This window comes from Rhinolophus sinicus, linkage group LG10 (assembly GCF_036562045.2).
Source record: "Rhinolophus sinicus isolate RSC01 linkage group LG10, ASM3656204v1, whole genome shotgun sequence".
Classification (NCBI taxonomy): Eukaryota; Metazoa; Chordata; class Mammalia; order Chiroptera; family Rhinolophidae; genus Rhinolophus; species Rhinolophus sinicus.
In genome coordinates this window covers 39,553,987-39,569,270 of record NC_133759.1, presented here as the reverse complement: position 1 = coordinate 39,569,270, position 15,284 = coordinate 39,553,987, and the positions used below count along the sequence as shown (strand labels likewise).

The 15,284-nt window shown below is 37.0% G+C and overlaps 1 protein-coding gene and 1 pseudogene across 10 annotated transcripts in view; one reads left to right on the top strand and one right to left on the bottom strand.

The window, feature by feature from the left end:
* TFDP2 (transcription factor Dp-2) overlaps positions 1-15,284 on the top strand; it is a 186,638-nt gene that overhangs the window by 87,313 nt on the left and 84,041 nt on the right. The window contains exon 1 of one of the 10 annotated variants that reach the window (XM_019747148.2): positions 10,967-11,107. The exons of 7 other annotated variants lie outside the window; for them this stretch is intronic. In XM_019747148.2, the coding sequence (XP_019602707.1) occupies positions 11,077-11,107 (31 nt within the window). In that variant the 5' untranslated portion in view covers positions 10,967-11,076. Of the gene's footprint in view, positions 1-10,966; positions 11,108-11,376; positions 11,534-15,284 lie in introns of those variants that run through there. 2 more of the 10 variants (XM_074312939.1, XM_019747157.2) reach the window with 2 other exon arrangements.
* On the bottom strand, positions 357-874 carry LOC109455569 (large ribosomal subunit protein eL18; annotated as a pseudogene).

Sequence of the window (15,284 nt, the reverse complement as noted above, 5' to 3'; positions counted from 1 at the left end):
TACTATCCAATATAGGAAAATAAAATATGACCCATTTGTACAGTGGAATATTTATGCATTCAGGATTGAGCTTAGAAATACTGTTGAAGTCTGATCATTCTTGTGTTCCTTTTTAGTCTTCTGCTCAAAATGGCATCTGTGATTCTGATTCTTTCCCCATGTTCTTTGCTGTAGCCCCAGATTAAAAAAAATAATAAGTGGGTTCCTTCTATTTTGTGTAAATAACAACAGGTAGTAAATTACTTATCTTCTGTAACCGTTATGTTAATGTGTATTTTATGTGTCTTCCTCAGTGTCTTTTTTTTTTTTTTTTCCCAACATCCAAAATGTTTTTAATAACAAGGTGGGATCTGGGGTTAGTTTTTATAGCCCCAGCTGGCCCGTGCGCCTCTGGCTTGCTGGAGCTTCCGCCCCTTAGAGCGCACGTAGGGTTTGGTGTGGCTCTGCGGCGTCCCAGAGGCCTTGCCGAAATGCCTGAACACCTCTCGGCCCTTGTGAGGCCCAGAGAGCAGGATGATGCCACAGCCTTTGGGGGAGTCCAGGGCCAGCTAGTCGAAGGTGAGGATCTTGCCCTTGGCCTTGAAGATGTGACTCCCTGCTGGGCTGCTCGCACCTCCTGGACTTACACGTCATCAGTTATAGTCCCTACAACCACAGCGATTTTCCCCAGTTGCATCTTCCGGATCATCCAGAAAAGGGACAGAAGTGGCCCATTGATGCGTGAACAACCTCTTCAGCACCACCTGGTTGAAGGTGGAGTTCGTTGTCTGGCCAGACACCTGTGAGGCTTGACCCACAGTCTTAGGTAGATGTCCTGGCTCTTGGGCTCCTGTGCCAAACCTTGTAGTCTGTTGTAATGGATGTCAACTCCCATGATGGCACCTTCCGTTCCGCCAGGTCTAGAAAGCTTCCTCACTTTCAGTTTATTTGCTTTACTTTTAGTTATGGGTATTACGTGAGCCTTTTCACAATTCTTATTCTTCTGTTGAAATGCTCTTCTCCCTGCTTTTACCATGGCTGACACCTCATCTTCCAGGTTGCAGCTTAAATATCACTCCCCTCAGAGAGAATTTCCTGGACTGCCTTGTCTAAAAGAGCGTACGTGTAATACCCCTTCTCAGCTTTCTAATGCCCACTAGTTTCTTTCATAGCAATAAACACAATTGATATTTTTGTATTTGTTTACTTGTTTGTAGTGTTTCCTTCATTAGAGTATAATTTCCTCAGTCTAAGGATTATATCTTTTTCTTCACCAGTGCATTTTTAGGTCCCCTTCTCATGTCTGGCATGTTGTTAACAGTTACTAAAGATGTGTAGATTGAGCAAACAGACGTAATTTTGCAGCTTTAACAACAGAATTCATTAAGAATTTAGCATGTAATTTAACTAAAAGTTATAATTTAGATTGTACCAAGTTTATTCTTGTAACGCATTTAATTTATCTTAGCTATATTGGTCTTGATATTTTAATGTATTTTGTGTAGGAATTTAAAGGAAGGAGGTTAGATAATCTCTTACAGTAAAGGTGGAACTACTTCTGGATGCTGAGGAGTGAGCAGACTTTGAAGAGATAAAGAACACAGGGAAATACACTTTGGACTAGACAGCTATATGTGTATTTTTATAGACTTTTATCTTTTTAGCATAGTTTTAGATTCACAGCAAAATTAAGCAGAAGGTATCGAGATTTCCCATACTCCCTCAGCCCCCAGCCCCCTTCCCACATGAGTTGTTTTTTTCTTTTTTCAATTTTTTTTATTGTGGTAAAATACACATAACAAAATTTACCATCTTAGCAACTTCTAAGTTTCAGTTCAGTGGTATGAATACATTCATAATGTTGTGCAAACATCACACCATACATGCCCATAACCTTTTTCATCTTGTAAAACTAAAACTCCATGTCCATTAAACAGTAACATCCTATTTCCCCTACCACTACCTAGACTCTGGCAACCACAGTTTACTTACTTTCTGTCTATACAATATTGATTGCTCTAAGTATCTCATATAAGTGGAATCATACAGTATTTGTCTTTTTGTGACTGGCTTATTTCACTCAGCATAATGTTTTCATGGTTCATCCATGTTGTAGCGTATGCCAGAATTTCCTTCCTTTTTAAGGCTAATATTCCATTGTATGTATATACCACACTTTGCTTATCATTCATCCATCAGTGGACACGTGAGTTGCTTCCATTTTTTAGCTATTGTGAATAATGCTGCTATGAACATGGAAGTACAAATAGCTCTTTGAGACCCTGCTTTCAGTTCTTTTGGGCATATACCTAGAAGTGAAATTGACCCAGTAGAATCAAAGTAATTCTATTTTTAATTTTTTGAGGAATCAATATTCCAATTTCCACAGCAGTTGTACCATTTTTAATTCCCACCAACAGTGCACGAGGGTTCTAATTTCTCCACATCCTCACCAACACTGGTCATTTCCTGTTTGTTTGTTTTTTATAGTAGCAATGCTAAAGAGTTTTAGGGGATATCTTACTGTAGTTTTGATTTGCATTTCCCTAATGGTTAGTGATCCTTTTATGGTTTGAGCATCCTTTTATGTGTGTATTGGCCATTTGTATATCTTCTTTGGTAAAAGGTCTGTTTAAGTCCTTTGCTCATTTTTGAATCAGATTGATTTTTGTTGTTAAGTTTTAGGAGTTTTCTTTATATTCTGGATATTAATCACTTATCACATATATGGTTTGTATGTGACAGTTTGCTTCTCATTTGTTGCTTTCAATATTCTTTGTCTTTTGAAAGTTTTATTATAACATGTTTTTTATGTGTCCACCTTAACTTGGAGTTTGTTGAGCTTCTTGGATGCTTATATTCATGTCTTTCATTAAATTGGGGAAGTTTTCAGCTGTTATTTCTTCAAATATTCTCTGAGACCCTTTCTGTCTTCTTCTGGGAGTCCCACAATGCGTATATTGGTCCGCTTACTGGTGCCTCACAGGTCCCTTAGCCTGTTCACTTTTCTTCAGTCTTTTTTTTTTTTCTGCCCCAATACTGTCTATTGTTTTGTCTTCAAGTTTGCTGATTCTTTCTTCTTCCTGCTCAAATCTGCCTTTGAATCCCTCTAGCGAATTTTTCGTTTCAGTTATGTTCAAGTTCCAGAGTTTCTTTTCAGTTTCTTCTTAGGTTTTCTGTCGTTTTATTTATATTTCTGTTTTGTTCATAAATCATTTTCTTGACTTTCTCTGCATCTTCCTTTAGTTTTTTAAGCATCTTTAAGACAGTTGTTTTAAAGTACTTGTCTAATATATCTGCCATCAGGTCTTTTTCAGGGACAGTTCCTGTTGATTTATTGTTTTCCCTTTGAATTGGCCATACTTTCTTGTTTCTTTGTATGTCTTGTGATTTTTTTGCTGAAAACGGGACACTTGAATCTAATAATGTGGTAATCCTAGATATCAGAATCTCCCACTTCCCCCAAGGGGTTCCCATTGTTTGTTATTGTTTCAGTTCAGTTTTTAAAACTGTCATAGGTTTTTTTAAATTAACCTCTCTGTTTTGAGGTCAGCCTGAGGTGTAAACTTAAGATTTTCCGAGGTCTTTTCTGAGCCTTTTTCTGGACATGTGTGGTCACTTTCTAATTTTCCCTGTATATGCAGTTATTTTTAAATGTCATAGTCTTTAGTATCTGGCTCCCAAAAGGGTAAAAAGTGGAAGAGAAGTGTGCCAATTCTTTAAATCCCTTGGAAGTTACTTCAGCCGTAGGGGAAGGGGCTTGCAACAATGGCAGGGGAGAGTCGGGGTAGGTATCACAACAGTGTCTGCCTGCTTCTTTGTCTGCACTCCTGTGATCAGAAGCAGCAATCCCCAATCAGCATAAATGCTCAATGTTTGGAGGACAGAGTTCTGTTTGCCCACCTTGGGTCTTGCATTCTTTGTGCATAGCTACTTGCTGTGTGACTGGGGTTGGAAAATGGTTAGCTACTACTGTACTACCAGCTATAAATTGACTAAAATTAACTGCAATTCAACATCCAAGTCTTCCCCTGGAAGTTGCAAGCCTTCATTAGACTCAAGAGTTCCAAAATAGTTTTATCAGACAAATTTTGCCAGTAAAGTTGTCTACATGAGGAGACAGATTCCTGATGCTTTCTACTCTTTCATCTTCCCAGAATCCTCTTCCCTCCATGGGTTTTTAAGACAGGACTACAGGAATATCTTTGGCATGTTTGGGAAAACATTACAGAAAATTGTAGGTTGTTAATGGAGGAGGCAGCTAGTTGCTGGTAATTAGTAATGGAAAGTTATAAGTTACAGAAATTCATCTGGGTGTAATCGTTAAGAGCCTGGCCAAAAGTATTTGGAATTTCTTCTGTTGTCAGTGGAGTTCTTTTAACAGATGGAAAGCTACTGAAAGTATTTAATCATTAAAGGACACTTGTTCATTCATTTATTTGTTTAATAAATATTGTTTGAGTATATACCATGTACTACATGGTTTTCTAGACAGGAAGGGTACAGGGATGAAATAGGGGATCTGGAGAGCCAAAAAGCAATTGTGGAGGAGTTTACACACTATTGGAAAGTGACAGACATGTAAATTACAAAGGAGTATGATAAATATTGTAATAAATGTATGTCCACATTGCTGTGAGAACTTAAAATAGGACCAGGTTCAGCTTTAGGGAATTGGGAATATCTTAACTGAGGAGGTGACATTTTATGGTTTTGGAGGAACAGTAGTTACCAGGTAAAGAATATTGAGACCTTAACAGTAAAGTCATGCTGTTCAAGGAATGAGTAATTCATGTTTCTGGAGTTGTGGGAGATGAGACTAGAAAAGCAATTAGGGATCAGATGATTAAAGGCCTACTATAACCTATTTGATGAGGGAACCATCAAAGGTTTTTAGGCAGGGAACTGAAATGATTTATTTTTTTCCCCATTTGGAATAGTTTTATTTGGCATTAATGAGCTACTATATGAAAGAGAACAATATTAGATTTTTACTAAGCCTTTTGATTACATCTATTTATTGAATTTGTATCTATAATTGATATACAGAGTCATTAAGTGTGTGGATTTTGAGAAGTTAAGAACTGGGTGAGTATCATAGTTCTACCACTTACCCGTGTTTCCCCGAAAATAAGACCTAGCCGGACCATCAGCTCTAATGCATCTTTTGGAGCAAAAATTAATATAAGACCTGGTCTTATTTTACTATAATATAAGATCAGGTCTTATATAATATAACATCATATAAGACTGGGTCTTATGTTAATTTTTGCTCCAAAAGACGCATTAGAGCTGATGGTCTGGCGAGGTCTTATTTTCGGGGAAACAGAGTAGTAGTATTTATACAAGTTACTTGATATTAGTAAGCCTCCATTTTCTCATCTGAACAATGGGGCTCCTTAGTAGTTTCTGGGCACTATTGACTCAGGGGAAGTAATGAGGTTTCTCTTGGATGGGGAAGACAGTCAAATGAGACTCTCCAGTAGATGTAACATAGCCTGAGTGTATTCTGAGTACTGAATGAAGATAAACTTAGAGGTAGAGTTGGAAGTCATCCATAAAAAGGCAGACGTTTAATCTGTAAGAGATAATTAGTTCTAAATAGGTTTTCCTATGCCATGCTTAAAGATCTGGAAAAGGAAACTATTGAAAGTTTTTAAGCAGGGTTCCATATGTTCTAATTTTTCCAAACAATTTCATTTGTATCCCTGCATAATTATTATAGTTTGCCCCCTTTCACTCTCAATGGTTAACCTAGTAATAAATTATGTGGCCAGTCACCTTCTAAAGCAAAAATATTGCCAGAACAGAGGGCCGAAATCGAGCCATTTAGAATATGAGCAATGAGAAAAAAAATAAAGGAAACAGCCTAGAAGAGTAGTGGTGAAACAGAAGAAATGGTCTTCACAAAAGCCTAGAGAGGATAGTGCTAATCATATTAAGAAGGTGAGACTTGTAAGATCAGCAAGATTATGGAGCCTAAGTATACATTATTAGGTTTATCGTGGGAGAGCTTATTGTCTGCTTCAGACAGTGCAGTTTCCTTTGAACAGTTGCAGAGAAGCCAAATTGAATTGCTTCTTTGGGGATGAGGACTACGCCTTTTATTTTCACATCCCTAGTGCCTAGCACAGCAGTTACCACGTAGGAGGTACTTGGTGCATTTTTGAAGAATCTAAGTATAATTAATAGTTGGTGAAAAAGGTGAGCTAGTGGATATAGATATCGCACTTTTAAAAAATTAGGTGGTTAAAGAGTGATGGAAAGGAGGATGTTTTTAGTTGGGCAGTAGTTAGAAAGGAAATTTTTCTACATTTTTAATTGTTAAGATGAACTCAGTAGAAAGGGAGAAATAAAGTATCTGAAGATGGAAGTAAGTTTGAAAGCTAAAGTTCTTGCTGCTTAAGGAAGACTATTGCAAAGTGAATAGTGTGGCCTTAAAAGGGCAAATGGATTCCTCCCCACCCCCACCCCCACTTCACCCCCAGCCCTGCCCTGGCCTGAAAACTCCTCTATTTAGGAATATCCTGATGAAAAGAGTACAGTCACTGGAGTCAGAAAAACCGAGAGCTAATCTCGACTTGAGCTCTTAATAGATTAGTGCCAAACCACTTATTCTCTTACATTTAAATGACTCAGCTAGAGATTTGACCATTTGCTGAATGCCTAGAAGCTCCTTTATCAATCTCTTTCTCATCTACCCAGCTGCTACATTTAATATGATTATGTCCTTCTGACCACAGTTGATTGTCCTAGTACCTCATCACTTTGATAATATTTCATTAGTCAAGATGAGCACTTGACCCAAGATTAGCCCATGAATGTCTTCCTGGTATTTTAAAGCCTTGGATGAGAGAGAGGGTTAATGAAATCTGTACAATGTAAAGCTAGGGACACATTAATGGCCATGTTTCCCAGCATGTGAAGAATGCTGATCTATATAGTGAGAGACAATGATGCTGACATGAGAGAAAATCTGAGACAAGACAGAGGGAGGGAGACAGAATCCTGGCCACTCCAGACTTCCTAAGACCTAGCTGCATCCCTGACCCTCCTCGTTTGGTTATCTAACCCTTTCTTGCATTCCATGAGCCAGTTGAGCCAACTAATTTCCTTTAAAGTCAAACTAGTTTGAGTTGAGTTTCTATGCCTTATAATTAAATTAATGCCTGAATTTGGATGAAGAGTTCTGATTGCAATGCTCATGCTTTCTTTACTGTACCATATTTCTTCTCTAAGGCTAAAATCCTATGTCTACAGTTCCATTGCTTCCTAACTTGGAGGGGCTTTAGTGAACTATTTCTGTCCTCTCAAACATCTTTGGTTTCTTTCCCTCCCATAGGTCCTTCTCTGAAGTACTGGCATATGCCTCCCTCATCCTGTAAAGCCTTCCACTTGATTCTCTGGGCTTCACTAATTCAGTTGAATAATCTGCTAAAGCATTCATAGGGATTTTGGTAGAAAGTAAAGTTAGAAAGGTGATACCATGTTTCCCCGAAAATAAGACCAGGTCTTATATTAATTTTTGCTCCAAAAGACGCATTAGGGCTTATGTTCAGGGGATGTCATCCTGAAAAATCATGCTAGGGCTTATTTTCTGGTTAGGTCTTATTTTCGGGGAAACATGGTAGATTGAGGCCAGATTGAGAAAAAGTTAAGACTATTTTCTTAAGTAGTTTGTTGTTATTATCTAGACCAGAGATGTTTAGACTTTCTGTGATGTTGGGAATGTTTTGTATCTGTGCTGTCCAACACAGTAGCTATTAGGCACATGTGGCTATTGGGGACTTAACATGTGTCTAGAGTAATTGGGAAATTGAATTTTTAATTCTATTTAACATTAATCAGTTTAAATTTAAATAGTCATATGTGGCTAAGGCTACCACTGTGTTTGATACTGTATCTGTAGACATCGCGGGATCATCAGAAGTTGTATTTCTTATTTGTTTTGTTTTGTTTTTAAACCGGGGACCTGGTGTGCGTTTTAGAAAAAACAAAACAAAACTGGAAACAATGTGGGTATTTGGATGGTGAGGAAGAGGCAGGAATAGAAAAATCACTTTCTATTCTGGGCATGATGCCTTTAACAAGGGTGGGAACACAGGAAGATGGGCTGGGTTGGGAAGGTGGACAAGATGTTCAGTACAGAAGCTGAGCTGTGAGACGTGTAGACAGAGAGGTCCAATAGGCAACTGTAAAAGCATTCAGAGGAGAGCAGAACAGAGAAGGCTAGGGCTAGTAGAAATCTCTGTAGTCATCTACATAGAGGTGATAAAGTCGTAAAAACAGGCAATGTTTTCTTTCCAAAGAGGGTATGTAAACCTTGAAGAAAGGAGCATCAAGGACAGAACCTTGAAAGATGTCTGTATTTAAGAGTTGGAAAAGGGAAGAGGAGCAAGCGAAGGTGAAGTTACCTTTAAAGGTATGATACCTTTAAGAAACCAGCATTCATCCATGCAAGGGGTAGCAGGAACCCTTTGCTTTACGGGTCCTCATCAGAGAGGTTAGACATTTTACTTGAAAATGTTGATACGTATGTGTAGGAAATCAGCATGGCTAATTTCCATTCCCCCATAATATGGATGTGGTAAGGTCGTTATATTTAGCAGAAATGGGGCAAATAAAAACTATCATTGTGCTATCATAGTGTCATTTCTGCCTTTGCAATAAAATGTATCTGTAAAATGTGGTTGCCAAGAAACATAGCACACTCCAAATAAATTAGCTTATAAATCTGGGCGAGAGAATGCCTAGCCCCCTTTGGTATTTTCTAGATAATCAGTAGTTGTAAATAATATGCTTAAGTGGATTTTCTGTGTAAGACTAAGGAGAAATTATTTGAGAAGACCTACATAAGATGCGTTTTATTATGCCAGTGAAAAGACTCATGGATTTCCCCGCAATGGGTCATACACTTGAAAAGGAACACAGAAGGTAGTGATTATGCTGCCTGCTGAGAAAGGTTTGGGAGTAGGTTGAAGGGCAGTGTGAGTAAAGAATTGAAACGGGAGAAAGGACACTGCCAAGGAAGGCAAACAAGGAGAAGGAAACATGGAAGAATAGAGATGGGCTTAAGGGCAGATCTGTGGAGTAGACAGTAAAGAGCAGGGCAACTTGCTGTCTAGCTCAGTGCCATAACACGCAGTAGGTACTCAGTAACTGTTGAAGGAAAGAATGAATGATAGCGAGGGGAAAGAAAAATGGCTCCCGCGGGAACAACGGAATCCTATTTACTAAAGTAAGGCCCCACCTTGCTTTATCTATTACTTGACCTCAGTCATCATGTGTCTTCCTGACCTTGAGTTGCTGTTGGGTTGATTGTTAGAACATATACTAACTAATGTGTGAATATTCCAGGTAGTTTATATTTGAACTTGTAATCATTGTCCAGCTCTAAGGGGTCGGGGTGGGGTGGGGAGGGAATGCTCTGCTATTTAGAAGTATGGCGAGTGTACTTGAGGACTGGGAAGTTTAATTTCTTTTTGTTGTAAGACTGTAACAGAGTAGGTGTGACTGTATCTAGTCCCTGAGTAGCCTGGCCTTGGGTAACATGGTGAGCACTTCTGGCTGATCTGACAGGTTAGAGGTGTGGTTTCTGGAAGACAACCAAGAATGATGAGAAGCACGATGGGGAGTTTAACATTATTTTTGATATGGGTATGTAAGTGGATGTAAACATGTAAGATTTTAATACACAAAACTGATCGGATGCTGTGTAATTTCCACATTTCTTCTTTTTTTACTCAAAACTCCTCTGAAATCTGATAGTCCATAAAAATTTAGGGAATAGAATTTTAACCAATTCCTCCACTCAGATATTATGAGGCCTTCACAGCTGATAGAGAAAACAGATTTTAGAATCTAAAAAGATACAAAGCCACATAGGTTGTATTTTCAATTTTGAATGAATATATCTGTAACCCAATTTAATGTACACCCTATAGTATATTTCTCTATGCGTGTAAGTATAATATATGGTACATACTAGTCTGTTTGCACAGAAAAGTTTGACTGAGAAAAAGTTCTCTTTGATCTGTTTAATTCAGTATATGTTTGAGTGTCTAACAGGCAGTGTTGTAGATACTGGGGTACACGCTGAACAAAGCACAGAATCCCTGCCCTCCTGGAGCTGTTGCCAAGGCATGCTTTCAGAGGGGCATGGTTCAGATTAGATGATAACTAATCAAATAACAAAGGTACCTTAGTCATTTAGGAGAGTCCTACTCTCAGGGAGTTGAGATATAAACTAATAAGCTCACTGAAGACAGGGATTTTGTTCAGCTTTTGTTGTGTTTACCGCTTTATCCCCTGAGTCAAAGTAGTGTTTGGCTCATAACAGGCATTCAGGAAATATATGTTGTTGATTGATGGGTTTGTTTTGAATTTGTATAATCCTAAACATGTACTTGAGCAAATAATTTTTACATCTAGCTAGTTGAAAATTTTATAATCTCAGTTACCTTATGTTTGTGCTTGTTAAATACTTTTTGTTTCTCCTTGTGCCTGCATATCAGGGTGCAGGAAAATCTTATAAAATTCTAATAATTAGTCATATGGGGATCTGATATTGCAAAGGGTAGATTTGTAACGCAACTTAAGAGGTCATCTTTTGTTCGGCTTCCTTCCTAGGAAAAAGTGAGTAAGATGGTTAGGTATATACTTTTAATTAATCATAAAAAAAAATCTAGGACAACATAATTGGGTTCTCTCTTGAGAAAATGAAGGAACGTACTTAATACTAGATATAAAGGTACTAAACTGAAATTTTTAAAACTTTTAACTGTGTGAGAAAGTGAAAAAAAAAAAAAAATGGAGCACAGCTAAGCTGCTCTTTGTTGATATCAGAAATGGGCCTGTCATTCATTTTGGCATTGAAGCATAGCCTCCTATCTCAGGGGGCAGGACCAGAACTTTTTTTTTCCTCCCCAAAGAGCTGTACAGTTATTACAGGTTGAAAAGCCCCGACCAGTTTTTCAAGAGTTTCTCCTCCTTTTTTTTTTTTTTTTCTTCTGAAACTCAGGGTACTTTGGCTCTGCTTTCAAGATGCATTAAGGTCTCCTGCTTTGTGACTGCTTTGGAGCCTGCAAATACTCTGACATGTATAATGCGAATTATGCAGGTTTAATGAGTAAGTTTAATCTTATTTTTTAGCTAGTTAAAATTCAAGTGATTTTTAGAAAAATGTTAGGTAGGAGCTAGGCATTTTATCGTTTTACCACTTTTATTTTAAGGTTTTTTGTTTTTTTTAAACAACCTCCTTTAATAAGAAAGCAAAATTCTACATTAAAAAGGCCCCAGCGCCTCTCAAGACCTGCACTATAGGTTTCTTTTGAAGTGTCTTTGTTGCATTAGATAGTATTCATATGTCTTCTGAAAGACAGTTAATTAAACAGTTTTCTTGAGCATCTTTTTAGTTTTACTGAGAAGTATTTTAAATTGAGCTTTCTGAGCTCGATTGCTTATGTCTAACACAGTCTCAAGTTTCCACTGAATGGTAACAAAGACTGTAGAGTGTTGTTGGTACTGCAGTGAGAGGCATGCTTCTTTAGACCAGGTAAGAGAGATCATTTTGTTTCATACTGCTGGGTGAGTTTTCACAGTGCTTATTTTATATTCTTTCAACAGCAGCAATGTTAAATGAATAAATAGCCAGGAGCAAGCTGAATTCAAGACGTCCTTGCTTGTTGCAGACAGGAAAACTACAGAGTATGGAGGTTGGGGTGGGCAGGGGGGGAGGGGTAGAGTAAGCTTAGTTTATCACTCAGTTACTTATATTAAATCAATTAAAATGTGAAAATAATTCTGGAGCTCAGTTTTCTTTGTTTAAGAAGTAAGGAATCAGTTGAGGAAATGAATAATTTTAAAGGTACTCATGATTATGACTTGTGAATGCAATTCCAGTGATAGTTTTTACTTTCATTTCTTTCCTGTAGTTAATAAAATAAGCTTTGCCCTCAACTATATGTTTTTTCCATTTAGGAAAACTTTTAAATTGTCAACAGCAAAATATGCTTCCTCAGGTTTCTTAGAATAAACTTGACACTTAAAAAAAGAATTTCAGCTTTTATAGCTGTTTCATTCCTTTTTTCTCTTTTTTTCCTAGTACATTTTTCTTCAAAGTATTTGTGCTTTGAAAATGTCAGCTGTATTCTAATGAAGCTCGGGCATTGTTTGCTCATAAAGGGGCCAGTGCATTCCACTGCTTTATGGTTTATTATGAGGCACAGTGTGAGAGTGTGGGTGGCACCATTTGGTGTCTGCCTCTTGGGGTAGTGACTGCCATTATGTTAGCACTGGATTGGCAAAGAAAATATAGCATGCAAGATCCTATATGAATCTGGGGACTGTGAAGAAAATCCTAACCCTAAACAATACTGAGTGAGCAGGGAATGTATGACAACTTGATCGAGTTCATCACTTCAAGTAGACGCTTCAAGTCTGCATTGTAGTTACAATTAATAGTCTACCAGTCACATCTCTTGTTTTTTGATGTATGTAACATTTACTCATTCTTTGCACTTTAATAAGGAAGTGAATGTTTCTAAAGCAATGACATTTTAAGTAGATACAGTAAAATGTTAAATAATACATTTACTTAAAAAAAAAAGTTTTAAGCAACTTAGGGTGGGTGAGGAGGGGGAGTGGGAGAGTAGGTCAGGCAGAGCCTTTCTTTCAGTTAGGAAAGCCCTGATGAAAAAAAGCAACAGATGTTTCTTCTGTTACAATTGAGGTTGTTTCATTCAAAATTCCCAGTAGCTGAAATGGGGAGGGGAGGTCATAAATCTGACTTAATCAGTGAATAAATAAAACTTCGTCATTTAAATTCTTTTATATTCAGAATTTTTTTATTTTGTCTTAAAAATATGTGTAATTAATGGAAATTTGCGAAAGTTAATTTTAGTGCATTTAAGTTATGGAAAAAAGGGTTATTACTTCATATAGAATATTAGGGGGAAAATTAAGCAATAAAAATATAAGGAATATTGAGTTGCAACAGTTTGTAATTGCACAATAGGTTCAAAATGAAATTGCAATATGAAACATTTGCATATAGTGATAGATCATTTTATCTTCAATGAGAAGCATGAGATTTATTCCAGAAAATCTTTGAATAGGAAATGTGGGAGAAACATTTTGAGTTTATTTGAAATGATGTGTTGCAGTTTGGCTCTAAAAAGAAAGACAGTAAGCTTAGATATGGTTGCTAGTGGAAAGGAGAATGAATGTTTGTCTGCTCAAAAGAGTAGGAAGAGCTTGCAAGCAATATGCATGCACTGAGAGCAGTCAAAATTTAAAAATTTGAATTTGTGGAATTCATAATGAGTAAAGTAAAATCCTTTCCTTTTACTAGTAACATTAAGAGAAGTTCTATGCTCTTGGAAAGTGTGCATTTAATACACGTTATAATTTTATGTAATTCCTTAAAAGTTAACTCTTGTAAAACCAGTGTGCCAGATTGTTCACATATTAGGCACTAATTAAAAATTTGCCATACCCTACACTGTAAAATTAGTAATACTATGTAATAGCCAAAAAAATTCTTTGAACCATAGTTCAAAATTTATGTATGAAGCAAATATTAAGTGGCTTTCTAAATGTTTAATTGATCTAAGGAGAAGACTGGAAAATACATCAACATTCAAGGAGATTATTAACATTTTCTCTTGCTCTTAATTAGGATATATGAGCTGCCCCGAAGATTTTCTTTGCTTCAAATCATGATGACAGAATTTAGAGATGTTGAAGCTTTTCCGATCATTGTTTCAATTCAGATTAAGATATTCTACAGTTGATCTGTGCGCATTTTGCTTTTTTAAGGACTAGCAATATGTAGCAGGTCATTTTTCCTCCCTAAGATACGGAAAATAACTTCCATGGAGTTTAGAATGGATTTATAAACTATAGATTTGGCTAAAGTAAGAACTTTTAGAATTTTGACCAAAGAATATATAACTTTGATGGAATAGACAGCTCTAAAAAAAAAGTTGGCCCCACATGGGATATATAACTATGACAGCATTATAGGCTGTAGTTATCAAAAATGCGTGTCACTTATGATTACAAATGTAGGCACTGATGATAAGGTACATAACGAGGAAAACAACATTAGCCACAGCAATGCAGAAATAATTGACACTGTTAACCCTTCAAATTAAGAGCAATATACTGAAAGAAGGCTTGGGAGTGAGGTGTCTGTGGTTCTCACCTTATTATGAACTCTTAGCACAAAACTGAGGTCTGGGGAATCTGACCTGTACCTGTTAGTTGTTCTCCAAGTCAGAATACCCAAAGAGTGAGTGAGATGTTTTCTCTGCCTTACACATGTGTATGCAATTAGAAACAACTAATGGCTACCTAGAACTCTCTCATCTGGGTGAAGGTCAGAGGGAAGATTTGTCTGATGCCTATATTTTTCTGAAAACAAACAAAACAAAACAAAAAAAAACTCTTTATATTATTATTTAGGAGAAAATAGTACAAGTATTGTGCTTTAAGTATATTACAAGTTAACTGTTGTGCAAATGGATCCAGGAACCTATCATATAGTAGCATTATTTCTTTGTACCAAGTTTTTAGGCAGCCGATTTTCAAATGAATTTTTGGATGTTGATTCTAAAACTGGCATTCATCAGCACAGGGGGCTTTGTTTTTTGGGCACTTTGCTCACTTGAGTTGCCATTTGGCAACTCTCTTGGCCATTTCTCTGACAAAAAAATGAAAAGGCTGCTCAGTGAGCACTTACTGTGTGCCAGGTAGATCCAGTGGAACTTACTTAGAAAAGTTTGCAAAATCTCTTAATGGATAAGATTTTAATACAAAAGATTTTGTTAATGTTGATACCTAGCTTTAAGATTTCTTGCTCTTCACAGTATGATTTAAATGTAGCTTCAATAATATCTCTCAAATAGAACGTGTTGAAATAAAAATATTGATAACATCGCAATATTGAATGAGACCCTTTTTTATTGGCTAAGGAATAGAAAGAACTGCTTTGAAACTAATTCATGGGTCTTTGGTCTTTTTGAGTTTGTGTCCTAAAGTTTTAAATTTATTTTAAGAACACAACTTTATAATTCTAGATCTCTCTACAGTCATTGGCACCTTTTATAAATATTTGAAAAACATCTCTCTTGACTGTAAATTTGAAACGATTTCTTTAATACTGTCTGGAGCAGGGTTCCATCTCAGAAGGGTTGTGGGCTTCTTCACGAGAATGATTTACAATTAAGAGCCCGTGGGTGTTCTCACACTCAGAAATGCTGGTCCTTGTGGTTGCACCCGCTGCCTTCATCTACTCGAGCCAC